Source organism: Callospermophilus lateralis, chromosome 5 (genome assembly GCF_048772815.1).
Source record: "Callospermophilus lateralis isolate mCalLat2 chromosome 5, mCalLat2.hap1, whole genome shotgun sequence".
Lineage (NCBI taxonomy): Eukaryota > Metazoa > Chordata > Mammalia > Rodentia > Sciuridae > Callospermophilus > Callospermophilus lateralis.
In genome coordinates this window covers 122,419,766-122,440,769 of record NC_135309.1, presented here as the reverse complement: position 1 = coordinate 122,440,769, position 21,004 = coordinate 122,419,766, and the positions used below count along the sequence as shown (strand labels likewise).

General features: G+C 38.6%; 2 protein-coding genes across 6 annotated transcripts in view; one reads left to right on the top strand and one right to left on the bottom strand.

The window, feature by feature from the left end:
* The window catches only part of Setd9 (SET domain containing 9), a 35,861-nt gene extending 35,548 nt beyond the window's left edge, over positions 1-313 (top strand). Inside the window, exon 6 of the mRNA XM_076857274.1 lies at positions 222-313. Coding sequence (XP_076713389.1) covers positions 222-240 — 19 coding nt within the window. The 3' untranslated portion in view covers positions 241-313. The remainder of the gene's footprint in view (positions 1-221) is intronic.
* Positions 1-4,680, bottom strand: part of Mier3 (MIER family member 3) — a 30,369-nt gene extending 25,689 nt beyond the window's left edge. For 2 of the 5 annotated variants that reach the window (XM_076857267.2, XM_076857269.2), the window contains exons 1-3: positions 4,639-4,655; positions 3,175-3,199; positions 212-357 (exon numbers count right to left, since the gene is read on the bottom strand). In XM_076857267.2, coding sequence (XP_076713382.2) covers positions 212-357; positions 3,175-3,199; positions 4,639-4,647 — 180 coding nt within the window. In that variant the 5' untranslated portion in view covers positions 4,648-4,655. Of the gene's footprint in view, positions 1-211; positions 358-1,486; positions 1,531-3,174; positions 3,202-4,041; positions 4,095-4,638 lie in introns of those variants that run through there. The other 3 variants (XM_076857272.2, XM_076857271.2, XM_076857270.2) reach the window with 3 other exon arrangements.
* Positions 4,681-21,004: the final 16,324 nt, after the last annotated feature.

Genomic DNA, 21,004 nt, shown 5'->3' with positions numbered 1-21,004 from the left:
TTTGACAGATATAAATTAACTTTGAAAAATTAAAAAATATTTATTATGATACTCTCAAAATGAGAAAACCACTGACATTCTAAAAAGTGAGGTTAAAAAAAGAAATATGCACATGCTACTTTTATTTCAGGTAAATTGCAAAATAATTTACAGGAGTATTTCAAAATTTTTACCAAAAGTTTGTGTTAAAATACTAAAGTAAAACCTTTACCTTTTCTAAGTCTTCAATTTCAGAACTGAAGTTTTTACCCTCATCCATCATCTCTTCTTCTTCAAGAGTTCTTTCATCATCATAGTCATGGACCAACATCTCAGCAGTGGGGTCAAAATCATGATCCTCAGAAGACAAAGACCCAACTGGAATAAAACAAACTGAATCACTTAACATATTCACAAGGTTATTTACAAAATAAAAATGCGTTCCTATAAATTTACTATATATTTTATAGGTTATAAAGTAAGACCATGTGATTCTGAAAAGATATTAAAATCAGGAAAAGAACAAGGCAGAATAATTTACAAACACTTTTACAAGGGGTCCAACTTACAATACCAGTAAAGTGATTTAAATGGCGTGGTCTTAAATAAATATTCCAACAGAAAAGCAATGAAACTTGCTTATTAGTTAATTTAAGACATTTGTTTTAAAAACAAAGGCAAATGTCAGAAGAATTAAATTTCCAAGAATGGAAAACTTCTCAAGAATCCACTAACCATGAAGTCTAACACTTCAGAAAAGAATGTAAATTTTACCAAATTTTAACCCTCAAATAAAGACACAAAACTCAACAGAAATTTTGCTTATAGGACAAAAATCAAATTTCTGTGAAACAGCTATTCAGAAATTTAGTTTTTAAAAGCACTGTATCATTTACATATGTATAACAGTATTTCAAGCTCCCCAGCATCAGTCAGTCAAGTATTAAACTACAAATCTATGCTTTACTTTAGATTATTAATACAGTTGTTAGGATTATACAAAGAGACCACAGAAAATCATTATCTGAAAGTTTTAGAAGACATAACCCATTGCCAGTTGTTTTGGCCAATTCACACTTATTTATAAAATTATAATAATTTTTAATAGCAAATAGGAAGTCAATTGAATATTCCAAAAACAAAAATAAATGAATAAAATCCATAATCCCAAGAGAATGAAATATGATTTATAAAAAACAGCCCTTCCTCCATGTTTTATTCTAACATCTAATTCAATTAGACCAGCAACTTTCAAGAATATGGAGGGAAAGTAATATCAGAATTTGGAGAAGAAAAAGTTAATCTACTTTGAGCCAAACTAATATTTTAAAATTTCAAACATTTAAACACAATGTGAGATCATTACCAAAACAGTGAAATAGGCTAAAATTTTTTCACTATGGAAAAACTACAGATAAAATTCAATGTTTCTGATTCTGAGTTCAGAAAACTCTATTAGTCCTAAGAAGAATACAATTTATGGTACTTAATTCTTTAGAAAGCTTACATTATGATGCTATTTCTTTGCAGTTGAAAATATTATCTGCTCATCTGAAAAACATGATGAAGTAGGTGTGGCTTAACTTAAAAGACAAAGATGAGCATTTATTAACTAGCTCAATAACAGAACATGCACCCATTACAGATTTTCTTTTCTAAGGAATTCCTACAAACTACTATTGCTTTGTCAAAGTGTCCTGCATAAAACAGAAGGGCCTGAGGACCTATTCCTGGCTTTGTCCTTGACTTTCAGGGACCTATTTAAATTTACTGGGTGTAGCTCAAACTTTTCATTTGTAAAACACATAAGGTTGGCTGAATTGACTTAAGAATTTCTTTTAGTTCCAAATTTCTCTTTAAAAATTGGTGAACTGATTAAAAACAGGTTATAAGTGTCTGTTTAGACATCAACAGCACACTGTGTTTTGCCTTTTTATTTAGATCACAACTTCTAACAAACAGTGATGCAAAATGGAAAATTTCCATTATCATCCAGATGTTTGGCATCATGTACATAAATATTCTTTCCCTGAAATCAGTCATAACAAAGAAATGTTTGTCTCAAAATTAGCAAAACTTTTGAAAACAATTTTTAATGTATAGATAGCTATTTTTAAAGTAATCATAAATTCCTTCAATTTAGTGTTAATTATAATACCCAACAGGATAATCAAGTAAGACCTTTGACTAAATACAAAAAGTAATATTGCAAAAACAATGAATTGTTCATTCTATGGCAATATGCAATGAAAAACCTGGGGGCTCATACACACTCCACTAAGTTGATTCCTTAGCAGCATGATTTAAAAGTCTCTAGGTGAACTAAGGGAAGTGGACAGATCCAGAGGTGCTTTCCCTGGACCCTATGACAGGAGAAAGTGGCAGTTAAGAGGGGAACTGTAAAGAGGATGAGAAGTTGAAACAAATACACCTTATATCTTAGCACAGGAGGAAAGTTCCTCGCCATGGATCAGCTTCAGGGATCCCACAAGCCCCCACTCTATGTATAACTATCCCTATCTAGAGCATTCAGGGAGAGTCCCTTATTTTTATCAAATCCTAACAAGAGCTTCTAACCTCAAAAAGATCAAGAAACACTTCCAGAAGCTCTAATGTTGTCTCAGCTAAAAAATCTTCTATCACCCGTCTTCTGTGCCAAATTTGGAATATATGTGTGTTTTAAAGATAGCTTTAACTCTCAGTTTTCACACAAACTATAGACATTTCTCAATTAAGAAAAGGAGACTTAGAAGAGATGGGGAGTTCCAGTTACCAATCAACCTAAGCAGCCACCAAATTCAGAAAAAGTAGAGCTCAATTTCTTGAACAAACAGAAACTAAAATCCAAACTGCAAAAGTTGGTGAAAAGTTGATTGGGTACTCACTGTTTTGGACTTGGAGGAAAACATATATGTGAAAATTAAAGACACTATTTAAAAGCTCACTTGTCTATCAGCAGCTTTGTAACAAGGTGTATTTTTCAACATGCAAGGGGGAAAAAAAGAGTATAACTGTTCCTTTCTCGAACAATTTAATTACCAAATGCACACTGAAATCCTTAATTATCAAATGCACATTGAAATTCTTAACGATGAAAAACTACAGTATAATTTTTCAAGCAGGATTCTTTACCAACATGCCTTCAAGACCCATTAACCTCTGGGACCCACTGAAGAGGTAAAAAATAAGACAAACCTGGGCTCGAACTTCCAAAAGAAGCCTAGGAGAGAAAGAGAAGAAAACGTGAGGTTAGATCGCGTAGCCAGGAAAAGAGGCAGCTTCGGCAACAGGGCGCAGAGGGGGCGGAGCCGAGCGCTCCTCCGCAGCTGCCAAAAAGTGCAAGACGTAGCTTCGCTCCGATCGCTCCCGGCCCCTTTCGGGCCCCCTCTTGGCTGCCTCGCCTTCCTCCTCGAGTCCCCTGTGTACAAACTCGCAGACCCGGGACAAAACCCAGAATCTAACAGGCAACTGAAAGCGGCTTTCTAAAGCTCAGCAAGTTTCAGAACGAAGAAGCAAAACCCAGAGAGTGGGCTCACGGCATCAGTCCCCCATCCCTGGCAACTTGGGAGTCCCCCAATTCCCACCCAGCTCTCCACGGCCCCAGGCAACTCCTCGAAAAGCAACCCTTTCCTGGAAGGGACTCGCCTTCTAAGAGTGTGTCTGCCCCTGAGGGCCCGGGAGCCCCAACTCGGGGGCTGTCCTCTGCCGGGAGCATAGGCCGGCTCGAACCGGACACTCGTCCCCAAACCAAAGCAGGAGCTCCCTATCCTCTTCCGAATCCCAAGACGCGGCCTCTCAGTCCGGGGGATACTGGTTCCTTCCTGGGTGTTCAGTCTCTCTCAGGGCCCGCCAGCTCGCCCCTCGGCCCAGCCAGCTCCTGCAGAGGGGCTCCTATCGCCGCCGCCCCCTCCCCCCAGCTCACTAGTCCCGGGGGAGATAGCCCAGGCAGTTTCGATTGCCCAGCATTCCCCCTCCACCCAGAAAAAGGGACTATATAGCCGCTCTCCTGGGGAGGGTGTCAAGGGTCCAGGTCTGCCCCCTTCACCCCAGGGGCGCTCGCACCTCCCGGGCTGCGGGGCGGGGAGTCCCGCTCTTCGCCGGTGAAGCCCGGCGGCCGCGCATCCCGCTCCTCTCCGCACCCGGAGCAAAGTGGAGCGAGCGGCTCCTTCGCGCTGCAGCCCGGGTCTGTGGGCTGGGGGCATAACGCACTCCTCCCGCAGGGCAGTGGCGCAGCCCGCTCCCCGCTTTGCAATCCGGCCGCGGAGGGGGGGCGGTCGGCCGGTTTCCACCCACCCCGGCTCCGAAAGGCGGCGCGGAGGGGCCGGCGGCCGCGTCAGTGACCCGGGACACGGCAAAGCACCGAGCCCGCACAGGGGCTCGTAGCCGACGACCGACGCCTCGGTCCGGCCCCATCGCCCGGCCGGGCTAGGGCCGGAGCCGCCGCGGCCTAGTCCCGGAGGGAGACCGCTCCCGCGCCCGCTCCCGCCCCCCAGCCGGCCCGGCCGCGGCCCGTTGCCGCCCCGCGACCCCCGCGTCGCCGCGCCGCCCCCCGTAGGGCCACGGGAGGAGCCCTGGGTCCCCCAGGCTGCCTCGGGAGTCAAAAGGGGCCGCCGGGTGCCAGCTCCAGCCCGGCCGCTCCTGCCCGGTTTCCCTGCTCACCTCCGCCATATTGGTACCTTTAGGGCGAACGAGCAGCGCCGAGCCCAGTCCCCGGATGGGGCGCCTGAGCCAATCGCAGCAGCCGCCGCCGCCGCCGCCGCTGCGGTCCGCCCGGCACCCGCCCGGCGGCAGAGGCGGCTCGGCCCCTTATAGGGCAGGGCGGCCCGCGACGCCCCCGGCCCGATAGCACGCCCACTCCGCCTGGCGACCCCTCGGGGGCCCGCGCCCGCCAGTCTCTGTTCTGGACCGCACCCACTCTGCCGTTCCTCTCCTCCCCTCCGGAGTAAAGTTCCTGCCGAATTAGAGGCAAACTGGGGACTGACGGACGCAGGACAGACCCACGTCCCGCAGTCGAGGCCCAAAAATAGGGGTTCTACGGGGAACCATCCACAGATACTTCCTTCGCTTTAGGGCGTGAGTGAGGCTGGTAAGATACTTTGGCGTGACTAGAGACTTAGAGTCTTGGAGGGACAACTCCACACACTTGCCCAAGGGAGAAGAGGAGGCGATGGATGGACTAGAGAAGGAATTGATGGACAGATGGAAGCCTTGGGAAATGAGAGGTGGCTGATGGGCTGCAGCGACCAAGCACTTTAAGTTTTCCCAGGGACCTGTAGGAATTGGGTATACAGACTGGTTCATGGAGTAGGTATGGAAATAGACTTTTGTCAAACAGGCTCTAGAAGGTAGTGATAGTAAAACAAAAGGCAACAAGGCAGGGAAATGATCATGAACATACTTGCATAGTTCAAAGAAGAGTCTCATAAAAATATTAAGCAATTATGAAAAAAATTAGACCAGTCCTAGGGATTGTTAATCACAAATAGTCTAGGAGATGAGCCAGAGGTACATACTGGATAGACCTGTTAAAAATAGGAATAGTGCACCAAAGACCTTAAACAGAATCTTAAAACCTCTACCTCCCACCCTAAAAAAAAAAAAAACCTGCCATTTGTTGAAGGTCATAAAAAGAAGGTAGTTCTGTGGGCAAGTGAATGGGCAGGAAGGGGAGGACAAGACTTAGGTGTATAACACGCTCCCACACATGCTTTATTGCTATTTGCCATTGGGGGAGCTAAGTCTAACCTCTGGTAGGTTCATATCTACACTGAACAACTTTGAGCAAAGTACACAAAAATATACACTAACACTAAACTATAAATATAACTGACTAGGTAGATTTTGCAAGAAGTTTAAGTCAGTGTGCAGAATTGCCTGGTAGATTTGGAGGATAAACAGTTGTCCTCACGTGGGAGCCCAGAAATCATGTGCATCACAAGGAGAATCTGCTGGAAGGTACGTGGATAAGTGATATGAAATACAATCAGGAAATTATGGCAGGGCCCAACAGAGATTTGAAAAGCATGACCTCAGACACCAGAGCTCTTCTCCCAGTGTTTGCTGAAACAACTTAATATTAAATAACAGAGATGAGGTATGTGTTGTAATCTCACAAATTTAGAGACTTTTTAGAGGCTAAAACTTTTCATACCATTAATCTAAATGTGAAATATTTGATTTTAACCTGGGATCCCCTCCTGGTCCTTCAAGCATTGGGTACACACTAAGAATGAGGCTGGAGACTGGATTACAGAAGGAGGGAAAAAGGGTTACTTTTGAAATTTTTGCCGAGGCATCTCAAAATTAAATTGTCCCACTGGTAAATTTATTTATTTATGGAAATTTTTGGGAAAAGTCACTTCAATTATTTCAAAAAGACATGGAAAATTACACTTTCCCTGCTGTGAAAGATATCTTTCGACTTTTTGTCTAGTCAAATAACTCAAAGACAGCTGAACTTTGAAACCAGAGGCTTGGTACACATTGTACTTACCGTCCTCAATGAGGCATTCAGAATTTTCAAAGTGAAAAAAATGACTTGAAATTAAGTGCAAGTGATTAACCTTAGAAATGAGGCAGTGAGCATGCCCTGTGGACAGAGCCATTAAACAGTACCCTGAGCCAGGGATCTGAGTTTTCAAGAAAGTATGTCCAACAGCTTGCCTCGTACCTTTACGCCAGGAAAAAAAAAAAAAAAAAATTTCTTCATAGAAAACTTGGCGAATTCAAACAATAAATGTGGACTTAGATTACATTTTGCCACGTCTAAGAAGTACACAGACTTGTGCACTTGCATGAACTTAGGCAGAGTTTCTACAGATTCTCCTTTGTAAAGATTTTGTAGAGGCATTAGTCATTTTGACAGTTTATGTCGTCTCCCTCATAGTACATAGTTTAGGAAGCCTGTGTCCATGGTATTAATAATTCATAGACAGATAAATGAAACTAAATTAATTAGAGGTTTAAAGCAGCAGAGCTACTTTCTCCCTCCTGATCACTAGAGAAAATGTTGATTACCCAGTTACCTAACACATAGATCTTTTGGGTTTTGTGTGTGTTTGTTGTTATTGTTTTTGACAAGCTTTCCAAGAGTTGTGGATAAAAATCCTTTTCCTCCAGAGAGTTGAAATAAAAATAGTATTTTTTTCTGCTGTTATCATCATCCTGTACTACGCAAAATAGAACACGATACAACAGGTAGCATTACATAGAGAGGAAGTCCTACACTGCATGCCAGACACTGTAGGACCACCATAAAAGTCCTTGTCCCCCAAAATTACAATCTATTCATGATAAACCAGAACAAGAGCACAGAAAACTCAAAATCACATAACCCCATAAGTAGAATCAAAATGTAATAGGTTCTCTAATCATCTTTAAAAATGAAGAAAAGATCAATAAATGTGTGATTTGAGAAAGCTTCAGTTAAATACATATAATAAGGAAAATGTGCATATAAAAAAATGAGGACCAATGAAACTAATAAGACCAAGAGGTCAACACTAAAGAAAAAGAACCAAAATATGTAGGTTACAATGTATAATATGAAATATGAGAGTTAAGCCATAAATTAAGTTGCTTGATTTTCATTGTCTTTAGAAGATATTTACAAATTTGTCAGTAGAAACAAAGGTTTTCATCAGATTCCAAGAGAAATGTCTTGCCTGAGCTGCGTGGTAACAGTCATGTAGAAATATGCCAGGTCCCCAAAAGCACAAGCATGTACAACACTTTATTTCAGTGACAATCCATGAAAGTCAAAGGCACAGTATGAATGTACAACCTATTGAATGCAGTTTTTAATAGGGTCACGATAATACAGTATGAATATTTAGGTTTCTGCAGATTCCTTCTTAACCCAAGGGAAAACAATTAGTTATCTACAGTTAATGTTTCAATCTCAAATACCTATAGAAGTCAGGCAGACATCATGAATGAGTAAAACAGACTAGTGTAGACAAAACCAGTGTAATAGCAAACTTAGAGACTTATGTTCTGCCTAAATGGGGCAGCGTCTGCTCTTGCCCAGTGAATATGTGGCCCAGCACTTCTAAACACTCCAGTTTTCCAAGAGAAGATGGAAATCTCCTGATTTTTAAAACTGGTCAGCTAGTTTTTAAAAATAAGAACAGTGTAGCTCAATTAAATCCCATTAAGTAAATCATAGTCAGCCCACGAGCTTCCCATTTGCAAACTCTGACCCAGAACAACCTATTAATATTACCTGTTGCTGGAGGTATATTTCAGTTGAGATTACTTGTCTAGCACTGAGTTCAATACCCTGTACCAAAAATTTTTTAAAAAATAAAGAAAATAAAATAAAAAGAAAAAAATTACCTCTTTAACATGGCTTTGGATAAGATTTTAATGCCAACAATTTGGCCCATGCATTTTCTAATTATGTTCATTTCTCTCATGTGATACTCAAATTTTTTAAACTGAAACCAATGGCCACTTGTCTAAAAAACTAATTAGTAATAATAAGGTTTGCCTAGACAAAGATTGCTAACCAAAGTGAAATGTTCTGCACAGTAATGAAAAGAAACAAGGGAAGGGAAGGGTTCACACAGATCAAGCAAGGTCTCTTCAATTCATTCCAAAGAAGAAAGGAACCTGGTCCATGGGGTCAGGGCTATCCTTAAAATAAGATGGATGCCTCAGTCTACATATCCTTGTAAGTGGATTCAATTAAATCTTCCAACTCAGTGACTCTACATTTAGGGCATATCCTCAAAAGAATTTTTAATAACTGTACCCTTTCCCACATTTTCAAGTTGACATCTACTTTTTTAAATTATAAGTTTAAATTGTTGTAAAGTAAAAATATTTTCTAAAATATTTTAATGATAGTGTTTAAAAATAAGGCCATTAGTCAGCCAGGCCCAGCCGCACCTCTCTATAATCCCAGCAGTTTGGGAGGCTGAGGCAGGAGGATAGTGAATTCAGAGCCAGCCTCAGCAACTTAGCGAGACCCTAAGCAACTAAGTGAGGCTTGTCTCTAAATAAAATGCAAAAAGGAGCTGGGAATATAGCTCAGTGGTTAAGTGTCCCTGAGTTCCATCCCCTATTCAAAAAAAAAAAAAAAAAGGCCATAATGGAATCTAAATACAGAGCAATTTGATACCCCACATGATGCTTAATAAAATACAAAACATGTTTCTTCTTTAACAGTAGGAAATTTTCTCCTTGAATTCATATTCCCATTCTGTTTCCTCAAAAGAAAAAAAAGCATAATATGCTTTATGCTTAGAAGCCTTTTATAGATAACTTACTTTCTCTGCAATCAAATATCTAAAAATTGACAGTCAAGATTAATAATTTTTCTCCTGATTGAGTTATCAGTAAAATTATTAGTAATTCACAATTAGCCAAAATAATGTACATATACTAAAATGGTTAATTACAGTTTATTGAACAAAAATCAATCTCTCAATAAGATGAAGAGGATGCAAATTTATGTACCCATGGTTGAATAATACATAATGCTAGAATGACAGTCTAATATCAATTCTATTAGTATTATTTATACAGAAGTAAGCTTTAAGAAACTATATTCATAAAGTAGAAATGGAAATGTTATTAAACCACTCAATTCATTGACATCCTTCATAATCTACCATGTTGTATCTTCTACCAACATTAGTTCCATACACTGATGTTTTATATGTCTTCTTTCAATTTTTTTGAAAGTAAGGAATTAAAAGCTAACTGACTTAGAAAAGAAATTATAATTGAGTCCTTTACTTTTTCACTATAATCAACTTCAATTTTGCTATTACTAGAGAAGACTTTGCCCAGATTAATCAAATAATTATTAATTGTTTTGCTATTACTAGAGAAGACTTTACCCAGATTAATCAAATAATTATTAATTAACTTGTTTTTTGTTTTCACTTAGAGACCCCTGTTTAACTCAACACACTTGTAAAATGGAGGGAAAGAGGAAATCTTACTCTCAGTACTCTCTTGCCAATATATTTCTTTAAGTAAAATGCTTATATCTTCGACACATTTAAAATATATTTTTGTCAAAACCTTGGAGCTGCAGATTAAACCCTTTCAGTTTATAGAAGATGTCTGCCACATAACTTTACTAGCAAAGTCTGTCTCCTTTATCAAACCAAACTGCCAGGTCAGACTTGCATTCTTTTACAAAAGTCAGATTTCACTTTTCAATTCTAATAACCTTGTTAATTTTTTTGAGTCATGTTTAAAATTAATGAGACATAAATTACAAAACATATATTACTGGACATTATTACCCTAGGTAAGTGTATGATTGCATGAATGGTGTGACTCTACTTCATGCACAACCAGGGAAATGAAAAATTCTAGTCTATTTGTGTACAACAAATCAAAGAGATTTCTATTATCATGTGTAACTGATTAGAATAAATAAATAAATCATACATTACAAGATAGATCGCTAAAAGCACACAATTCAAAATTAAGAGAATGTAAGATCTAATAGAATTAATTTGTTCATTTTATAATAAATTATAAAAACAAGAGTAATCAACATACAGTTCTTTGTTACTTAGTTCATTGTAATGTAATGTAATGTGTAGCTAAAAGTGATGTTATTCATTTGCAAAGAATAAGAAAAGGCACAGTTGGGTTTTTTGTTTGTTTTGGTAATCATGCGTTATGGATTGAATGTTTGTGTTCTCCCAAAATTCATAGGTGGAAGCCCTAACCTGCAATGTGGCAGCGTAGCTGTGCACCTAATTATGACATTTTGGTCAACAACAGATAGGATATATAATGGTATACACCATTTAGTTAGCCTATGTGTGCAGCAGGCTATACTGTTTAGGTTTGTGTAAGTACACACTGTGATGCTATGATGTTTGGACGACAGTGAAATTGCCTAATGTCACATGTCTCAAAATATGTCCCCATTATTAAGCAACAACTATTTGGAGATGGGGCCACTAAGGAAGTATTTAAGAATTAAATGAGTTCACAAGTGTGGGGATCTGATCCAATGATTAGAGTGTCCTTATAAGAAGAGAAACCAAGTGTCCTTATAAAAAGAGAAACCCACCCCACTATCTGTTTTCTCACTCTTCTACCCCTACTTCTTTCCCTGTGTGCATGCACCAAGGAAAGACCAATGAGAACACATAGAGAAGGCAATCATCTTTAAACCAAGAAGAAAATCCTTACCAGAAACTGACCCTGCAATAACTTGATCATGGATGTCTGGCCTCCAGAACTGTGAGAAAGTAAATCGGTGTTGTTTAAATAATCTAGTTTGTGATCTTTTGTTATGGCAATATAACATGTATTCATTAAACTCTAATATGTACTTTTGGAACAAAAGATAATTGTAAGTAAAATTCAGAAATTCTGCATTAATTTCTTATGTTCAATTTTTTTCTTATATATTTGATGATAATGAGAGGTATATGTTGTTAAGGACAATCAATCCAGGAGATACCCTATCATTTTATTTTTTAATAGAAAATAGAAAAATATTACAAATTAAATTGTATATGAATTATTACTTAAGTTCATAAAAAATGTGGAAGACTCTGAAAACATTTCTATTTCTTCTAAAAATTGTGACCTACAGATGAGTATTGACCTCAATTGAAAATACTTAAATTCCAATAAAATGTATTTTTCTACCAATGCTGGATTCTTTACTTTGCTCTTTCCACACCTTCTTCCAGGTGCAATGCATTCTCTGACAATAGTCAAGAGAGAGAAGAAGTCATTAAATGAAAAGATTTGTCCCTTCCACTTTCTTTATTATATATTATAATATATCTGATATCAGAAATTCCCAAGAAGGAACAAAATACTCCATTTCTCACACCATTCTTAACCTTTAACTGTTAAGATTTAGCATATAGTAAATAGGGTCTTAAAAGCTTATTATATATTCTTAATTTCAATATGCATTTTGAAATATATACTGTGAAGATTTTTTCTTATATCTTATTACCTCGGATTTTTTTTTTAATATTTATTATTTTAGTTTTCGGTGGACATAACTTCTTTGTTTGCATGTTGTGTTGAGGATCGAACCCGGGCCGCACGCATGCCAGGCGAGCAGCTACTGCTTGAGCCACATCCCCAGCCCCAATCTCGGATTTTTAAAAAAGAAAAAATGGTTCTCTTCTCTGAAATTGATCAAAAAGGTTGAGCAAACCAACCATAAGTAATTGCTTTGTAGTTCTATGTTGTACTGTATGAGAATGGAAGCTAGAGAGGGTCTTGAAAATGCTTAAATTTAACACAAAGGAACTTGGGGCAACCAGTTTTGAGGACTGGGCTTGCAAAGGACAAAGAAAAACAGGAGCTTCTCTTGATTAAGGGCCCCTAGCACTCCCAATGCAAGTATTAGCAGAAATAGTCCTATTGAATGGCTGAAAAAATTATATTGCAGAAAGAAGGCACAACTTATGGAATTTTCCATTCCACTCAATGAACATACTCCAGGTTTAGCCTGAGATGGGAGATGGGAATCTTCCATAGTGTTGGTTGGCTTCTCATAGTGTGAACATCTTGCTGCATTGAGTGTAATTCTGGTGTTTAAAGAAACACTTTTTTTTCCTTTTGATACCGCATGGTCTGTAAATTCAAGCCAAGTCCTTCATCTGGTATTCAACTAAAGAAAAACCCAATATTGAAGGAAAATTGGCTGCATTGGGTTTTTTTTGGAAACTGTATATCTATGCTCAATGTGGCACTTTCATAATGCTTTTTTAAAAGTTTAATTTCTTTTAAAATTATTATTTTTATGAAATAGTTCAGGAATATAAAAAAGTTTGCAATTTCTCTCTACCCTATGTTCATCCCTCATTGTTGTTATGCTGGAAATTAAACCCAAGGTCTCATGAATGATAGGTAAGTGCTCTACCACAAAGCTATACCTCCAGCCACCAAAACTATGCTATTTAGGCTTTTTTTTTCTTTTTTTTTTTCCTGTAGTTTGTTCAAACTAAATGTAAATACAATATGAGTCCAGTTATAAGCACTAAGTACATATTACTTCTTTATCTCCCAACTACCTTTGTGAGGTGATTGTTATCTCCAGTTTACAGATAAGAAAAATTAGAGAAATTAAAACCTTGATAGCTTGTAAATTATAGAGATAAATTTGAGTCTAATTCTGCTTGAATTGAAAGCCTGGACACTTTTCTTCATATTAAGGCATTAATGCTTGAACCAAGAACCACTTACAGAAAGATAACATTTAAGTGAAATCTTGATCATTATGAATGAGACTAAGTAATCTCACTTGAGGCAAAAAACATGCCAAACTAGGAGAACTAAGTTTTGGAATAACCTGGATAAAAGAAAAATATGTGTCAGATCAATTTTAATATTGCAATAATGCATTTAGATAAAATGATCAATTACACATTACTCCTATAGTTAGGACACAGTTTCAAGGTGTCTTCAATGGTTCATAGGTTGGAAGCTTGGTTTCCAGTTTGGCAATGTTGAAAGGTTGTGGAAACTTCAAGAAATGGGGACTACAAATGTCATTAGGTCATTAATCTCAGAAGACATTAATTAATGTCATTAAGACATTAATTAATTAATTCCATCATCTTAAGAACTCACAGAGTGAGTTCTTAAGATGATGGATTGTTCTAACAGGAAGCCGCCCTACATGCTTGACTTCTTCTGCACCTGTCCATTTTCCTTTCTGCTTTTCTGCTGCATTGTGATCCAACCAAGGAAGTTCCCATAAGAAGTCAAACAGATTGGAGTCACTGAATCATGGACTTTCAGCTTCCAAAACTGTGAGCTAAATAACTCTTTTCTTTATAAGGTTTTCTGTTTCAATTGTTTTGTTATAGCTACAAAAATTGACTGTTACCAGTACTTAAAAGATAGTAAGATGAAAGAGCGGAGAGTATGTCTATTTCAGTCCCTCATTACATACACTTGACCCAGCATAGGTGATTGGCAAATATTTGTTGAATAAACTAATCAGGATATAGTTCAACTGCAGTCATTTCTTTAGAGAAAAATGACCCAAACTGTATAATAATGTTAATGATAGGCAATGTGTTATATAGGAGCAACAGTTTAGTTATTAGTCCATTTATTAATAACTTCCATCCCTGACCTTTGGTTGGATTAGGTCTGCCAATGAAGTACATGTACCATGTACCAGACACAGACAACAGCCCTCTCTGTCTTCACTATACAGTCAGGAAGCCTTGCTGCTGCTCACGTGTTCTGGTCTGCTGTGATCTGCTATAGTTCTTTTATCTTCCCCTGCCTCAGAAACTTAGCTTCTTGTAAAGTCATTTACAGAACAGTATTCCTCAGGACCCCTTATTTGGCTCACTGGGACATGGTTCTTTGCTTTCACCCTCCACATTCTCTCTGAGACATCTCATATTCTGACATCTCCACTCACCCACAGCTGCAGATTTTGCCTGGTCCATCCAAGCCCTACACTGGCCATATCGGCTCTACCTGACCATCCCATCTGGAAGAGGAAGGAACAGTTGAGGTGACTGTACTAGGATCTATAAGTGGAGACATTCCAAGTGTACACGGCAAGGCAACTCTCCTCACTCACCAACTTCTATGACATCTTTTGAAGTAATTAAACTCCAACGCATTTATTTATGCAGAAATAAATCCATTTTGCCCCTCAATGAATTTCTCTTCAAAATTACAATGTCCAAGTTAAAATAAGAACAAGCCTACCTTTTGGGATAACTCTCTACATAGGAAGAAAGAATTTTAGGAACTGGTTGTATCAGAAATATTTTATGTACTGTATAAGTCTGATAGGGTTGCCATAACAAACTTCTACAGACTGTGTTAGCATAAGCAACAGAAATTTATTTTCTCACAGTTCTGGTTGCTAGATGTCTAATATTAGGTTGCCTGCAGGTTTGGTTTCCTCTGAAGCCTCTGTCATTGGCAGATGGGTACCTCTTACTGCTTCTTTACATGGTGGTTTTCTCTGTGCGTGTGCAGCTCTGGTGTCTCTCTGTGTCCAAATTTCCTCTTATTAGAAGCTAACACTGGGAGAGGAGGGAGGGAGAAAGTGCTAGAGAGTAGAAAAAGCAAGCAAGCAAGAAAAAGAAAAAGAATACCAGTCAGATTGGATACAGACCCATCCCAATGGTCTGATTTTAACTTCATCATATCTTCAAAGACCCAGTCTCCAAATGTGGTCACATGCTGAGGTACTCGAGAAGAGGGCTTCAACATAGCAAAATGGGGGTGGAGGTCACAGTTCAGCTGGTAACACGTAGCCCCTCAGATTTCTCCCATCCAAACATCTCCCTGACATGTACCCTCCACTGTGGATGACCAGCTCTATGCCCACAGCTGCTTGCTGGAGTGTGACTTCTACGTCTTCTCTGCTCAGACAATTCACCATCCTGCAGAGCATGGTATCTAGCTGCTTGAGTGATCATTGGAGAGGCTTGGCTGGTGTAAGCCAGAAATGTAGAGATGTAAACTCTGCATGAGGCAAACACTGATGAATGGGAAAATAGAAGGCTCAGGGGTTGTGGCTCTTGGGCTGGGGTTGTGGCTCAGGGGTAGAGCACTTACCTCGCATCCTCAGCACCACATAAAAATAAACAAATAAAGATATGGTGTTCATCTACAACTGAATATATATGTATGTATGTATGTATATTAGAAGGCTGGGAGTGCATGCAGTTTAATTCCTTGGATGGGTGCCCCTGACACTGTTTTACCATAAGCCCATCCTGAGATGTCCAGCACAGTGGAGCAGACGTACCTGCAGAGTGACCTGCTGTCACCTGTGGCTTTGTCACAAAGCAGCATCTCCCCCTGTAGAACTTTTCTTTTCCCCTTACATTCCCTGCCATGGCTTTGGGTCTCCCCAGAACGCCCAAATTCAACATCATCACTTAATCTTTGCCTCGGGCCCTGTTTTCTAGGAAACTCAGGATAGAATACTGATACAGTTGCCAACCAGAAAATGAGACTCTGATAATTAGAGATAAACACCGACAAGGAGACTTGGACTGATTCTGAACTGAATATCATTTTACCAATGATGGGCTCCTGCATTATATAGGTTGAGTTCAGAGGAATGATCAGTATGCTTTATGCAATATAAGTTTATAAAATGTATCAGTCAGCTCCAACTAGAAAAAGAGAAACCATTCTAAGAATTAAAACAATTTAATGTGTGAATTCATGAGTTGGTGACAAGGGTCATGAAAGGACTGAGATGCCAGAGGATGGTGAAGCAACCCAGATATCTGTAAAAGAAGAAAATTGTTACCACCCCTAAATTAGAGAGAGAAAAGGAGGACTTAGCATTAGCAGAGCCCATAGGTCAGTCAGTGGGGAAGACAGGAACTGTAAGATTCCTAACTTGCTGGAACTGAACATGGAGCTCTTCTAGAAATACAAATGGAGATAGAAAGGGGGACATATCCTGGCTTCTCTCTTCCCCTAAATTTCTGCTGGTGTTTCATACCAGGAAGAAGCTAGCTGACCTGGGAGACTGGAAATGCAGTGGTTTGGCACCTCTCCTACAGAGGAAGGTATGGAATGGAATTAATGCCACAGGCTGAGAACTGGTCCAGAAAACCTTGAGAAAATGCTAGCTGGTTCATAATTTTAGACCATTTAGAGAAAAAAAAAATAACACAATTATAGCACAATGGCATTGAAATAAAAATTTGAAAAGACCCAAGTTTAAAGAGAAGGCTTCCCTATATTTGGGCCATGTGACCTTGGATAAGTTATTTATCTGAACTTCAGTTTTCCCAAACTGTGTTTTAAGGGTTATGTGAGCTCATTTGCATAAAGGGCTTAACATATTACCTGGCATCTAATAAATGATCAATAAAAGGGGGCTTTTACAATAACAAGATAGAGACCAGTAGCCAATTATCTTAGTCTGCTCCCTCCAAAAGCAAAGAGTTGGATGAAATAGATTATTTGAAAGATGATCTCACTGGAAGGAATGAGTCCATGAAGGGAGTAAGCCAATAAAAGGCACATTGATGAGAATTTACTTCTATAGGCTACGGGGGTTCAATCCCACCAAGGATTCTCTTAGAAATGATGTATCATACTTCACAATTGTAAGTATTTTGAAGGGGCAAGGATGCTACCAATTTTTCTCTCCATCAAAGATAACTCCTGGCATTAACTCCTGGGCCAGTACAACATGAGACCTGAGCCCACTGTCTCAACCAGAGAAAACTTTGGTCAGATAGATAACAGAACCAGGTGTATACTCATGCCATCTACAGAGGACTCCAGGGTAGATAGAGGAATATGGCTTTATAATTGGCAGTTCCTGCTGCTGATATATAGCTGAAAAAGATCTGGAAATCATAGTGGGCCACGATCCAGCCTTAAATCAGCAAACTGTATTTTTAAGTCTCTCTAGGCCAGTTGTTTTCAGACTTTTCTGAACAATATCCACCATTAAAGAATATATTTTAGGGCTGGGGTTGTGGCTCAGTGGTAGAATGCTTGCCTAGCATGTGTGAGACAATTTATATGTGATTCAATTCTCAACACCACATATAAATAAATTAGTAAATAAAATAAAGGTCACTGACAATTTAAAAAGCATAAATATATATATTTTACAAAACTGTACTTAACATAAAATACTCATACTCTCTGCTCATTTGATTTTGGAAAAAGTCTAGCACATTGGTAATTTCAGGGATTTTGTTTAACTTTAAAAATACTGATATATTTTTATAATTTGGGGCTGATATAATAGAATTTTGGAAAACTATAAAAAATTCTTTATTGATATGTGTATTCTAATGTGAAACACATGGCTTCTAAAAATTAAAGAAATGCACATTCAAAGAGTGACAAAATTATAAATATATAATTTATAATTTTCTACATTGTGACCCAGTACACATAGGGTGGCTGTTTGTACATGTATATGTAGTAGGTATGTACTAAAGCAAAAGTTTCATAAAACAATACTTACTCTAAGTAGCTCATACTCTGATATTTCTTTATTCTCTTAGATTTTTTTTTAACTGAGAATTTGCAATCCCAAAAATTGATTTCTTGACCTCTTTGCTTATCACCCTAGCTATTCAAATTGTGGACTGCTGCAGGGATAAGTTGAGGAACTTGAACCAGAATGCAAATAAACCATGTCACTATGCATTGAAGTCACTAATTTCAGTTGATATGTTTTCATAGCAAAGCATTCTCAATAAAGGAAGTACTGTGTTGATTGACATTTTGACTCCAGCTCCTTATCTGTCTTTAATTTCCATTTGTACTCTTTCCTAAATTTGGTCTACCATAGTCTTCCAATTCTCCTTTCCCATTTCCTTTTCATAATGATCTTTCCTCCAAACCTTAAATAGACATTTCAAATATGAAAACTGCAGGGTGCCCAACAAGGAACAAGTTAAGAATATGTGGCTCTCTTGTGTGAAGAGGAACTGTAAGATAGTTCTCTGAAGGCAAAGCATAAATAAGAACCTTAGAAAAACATTGACATGGGTAGTGTTGTTTACCCAGGCCTCAGAGTCCCAGCAAATCTCTGAACCTTACTACTCTCCTATGTGTCTTAGAGTCCAAAAGCAGGAAACATTGAACATAGGGAGACATATGAACATGCTTACAGAAATTGATAAATGAAGTCAGGATTTCTCCTATTGAAAATTCAGTTTGGGTAACTGATTTGACCATGAGGACTGACTTTGCTAATTAGATTATATGGCAGACATTTCCATAAACTAAAATGGATAAACCTGTGGTCCGAGGGACACTATATAATATGACTTTGCAATTGTTTATATTAATGATAGAACATTATACATGTTCACTCAAAAATGTGAGAGGTATGATAGAGGTCAGAATAGTGATTACCTGTGAGTAGGAAGGGGCAGGTGTCAACAAGAAGAGAGTATGAGGGAGCCTACCAAGGTACTGTAAATGTTCTACATCTAGATCTTGGAGGTGATAAGATGAAACATTAAGCTCACCAAGCCTTACACCTAAGATCTGCATACCTTATATTTAAGTTATATTTCAATTTTTTAAATGAGAGGATTTTTCAAAATCCTTTTGGAGGAATAATCAAGCAAAAGTGTTCTAAGACTACTGCTTAAGAAAACTGAGAGGTCCATTGCTTCCTGGCCTCACATTCCTGTTTTCATGAACCCCTTGTTCAAAATATGTCTCTCCAGTCCTCCCTCCTCAGGGCTGCTTTATGCCAACAAGACTTGCTTTCCTCCCAAATCCTTCCAACAGGCCCTTGGAAATCACATTCTGTGATGTAGACTGAATGTGCATGTTCTACCCCAAATGCACATGTAGGAACTTAATCCTCAAAGTGGTGATATTTGGAATGGTAAGAGTGCTTTGGGAAGCCATTAGATCATGAAGATGGAAACTTCATGAATGAGATTCATCCCAGGTGCACACCTATAATCCCAGCTACACAGAGGAAGCTGAGGCAGGAGGATTGCAAATTCAAGGACAGCCTGGGTAACTTATTGAGACCCCATTTCAATATTTAAAAAGGGCTGGGAATATAGCTCAGTGTTATACTGGTTGTCTGACATGTGCAATGCCCTGGGTTCAATCTCTAGTACAGAGAGAGAGAGAGAGAGAGAGAGAGAGAGAGAGAGAGAGAGAGAGAGAGAGAGACTGAGACTCTAAGAAATTCCTTCCCACTTTCACCTGGTTTTCTACAACCAGTCAAGTTGGCATCTAAAGCTCACTGGACAATGAATCCCCTGATACCTTGAGTTTAGACTTTCCAGTCTTCATGTTGTGAGAACAATTTTATAGCAGCACCCCCCCTCCCCGCATCTCCTCCCCCAAAAAAGACACTCTGTGATCAATACACAGTCTACAGTACCTTCCTTGGGCATTTTCCTTTACCACCTGCCTTAATTAAAATCGGTCTTCTCTCTTTGATAGCCTCAGGACCCCTTCATTTCAAATTGCACAGACCCCAGTTCAGGAGACGAGATATATCTATCTACTCACTCCCCTGACACTAAGTCAGAAATACTCCATCCTTTGAGAATCCCATAATTCACTATAATACTTCCAATCGTGGTTATTGTCATTTATTGACTACCTGGCCACTGCCTTTCATCAACAAGGGTCTTAAGGCCTGGTGTGCACACCTTTCAGTTTTGATCCCTTTTCTTCTATTGGTTAAAGTTATGATTGCAAATCTAAATGTTTTTGTTTTGATAAGTCCTCTTTTCTTCTGATGATATCTCTTCTTTTTATTGTTGGTATGCTTTCTGTAGCCTAAGTAGTTTTTGCCTACTCCAAGATTTCTGACTACTCCAAGATTTCAAAGATTTTTCTTTTATAACTTTGTGATGGTAAATTTTAGATGTCAACTTGACTAGGTTATGGATGCCCAGATAGCTGACAAAACATTATTTGTGGGTATAATTGTAAGCGTTTTTTTCTTTGTTTGTTTTAAGCAATTGGCATTTTGAATCTGTGGACTGTGTAAGAAAGATAACCCCCAATTCCATGTAAGAAAGGACTTGCATTACCCAATCAGTTGAGGGCCCATGTAGAACAAAAGGGCAAAGGAAAGAAAGATTCTTCCTTCTGGAACTTCTTTTCCTGCCTTTTCCTGGACATCAGAACTCTAGGCTACCTGGTCCTGAGATTCTGTGACTTGTGCCAGTGGCCCCTAGGTTCCTAGGGCTTTGGAATTGGACTGATCCACCGGTTTCCTGTTTCTTCAGGTTGAAGTGAGCTATTATGGGTCCTAACACTTTCCATAATCTTCTAAGCCACTTCTCATAATAATCCTTAGTCTGTTTATCTATCTATCTATCTATCTATCTATCTATCTATCTATCTATCTATCTATCTATCATCTATTGCCTATCAATTCTATTTCTCTGCAGAATCCTGACTAATGCAATCTTCTTCAAGATGTTTTATGTATTTATATTTATATTTATTTATTTATTTCATATTTAACTTTGCCATTTCGGTCTATGACTGATTTTGAGTCAATTTTTATGTATGGTGTGAGTTAAGAGTCATGTTCATTTTTTCCCCATATGAA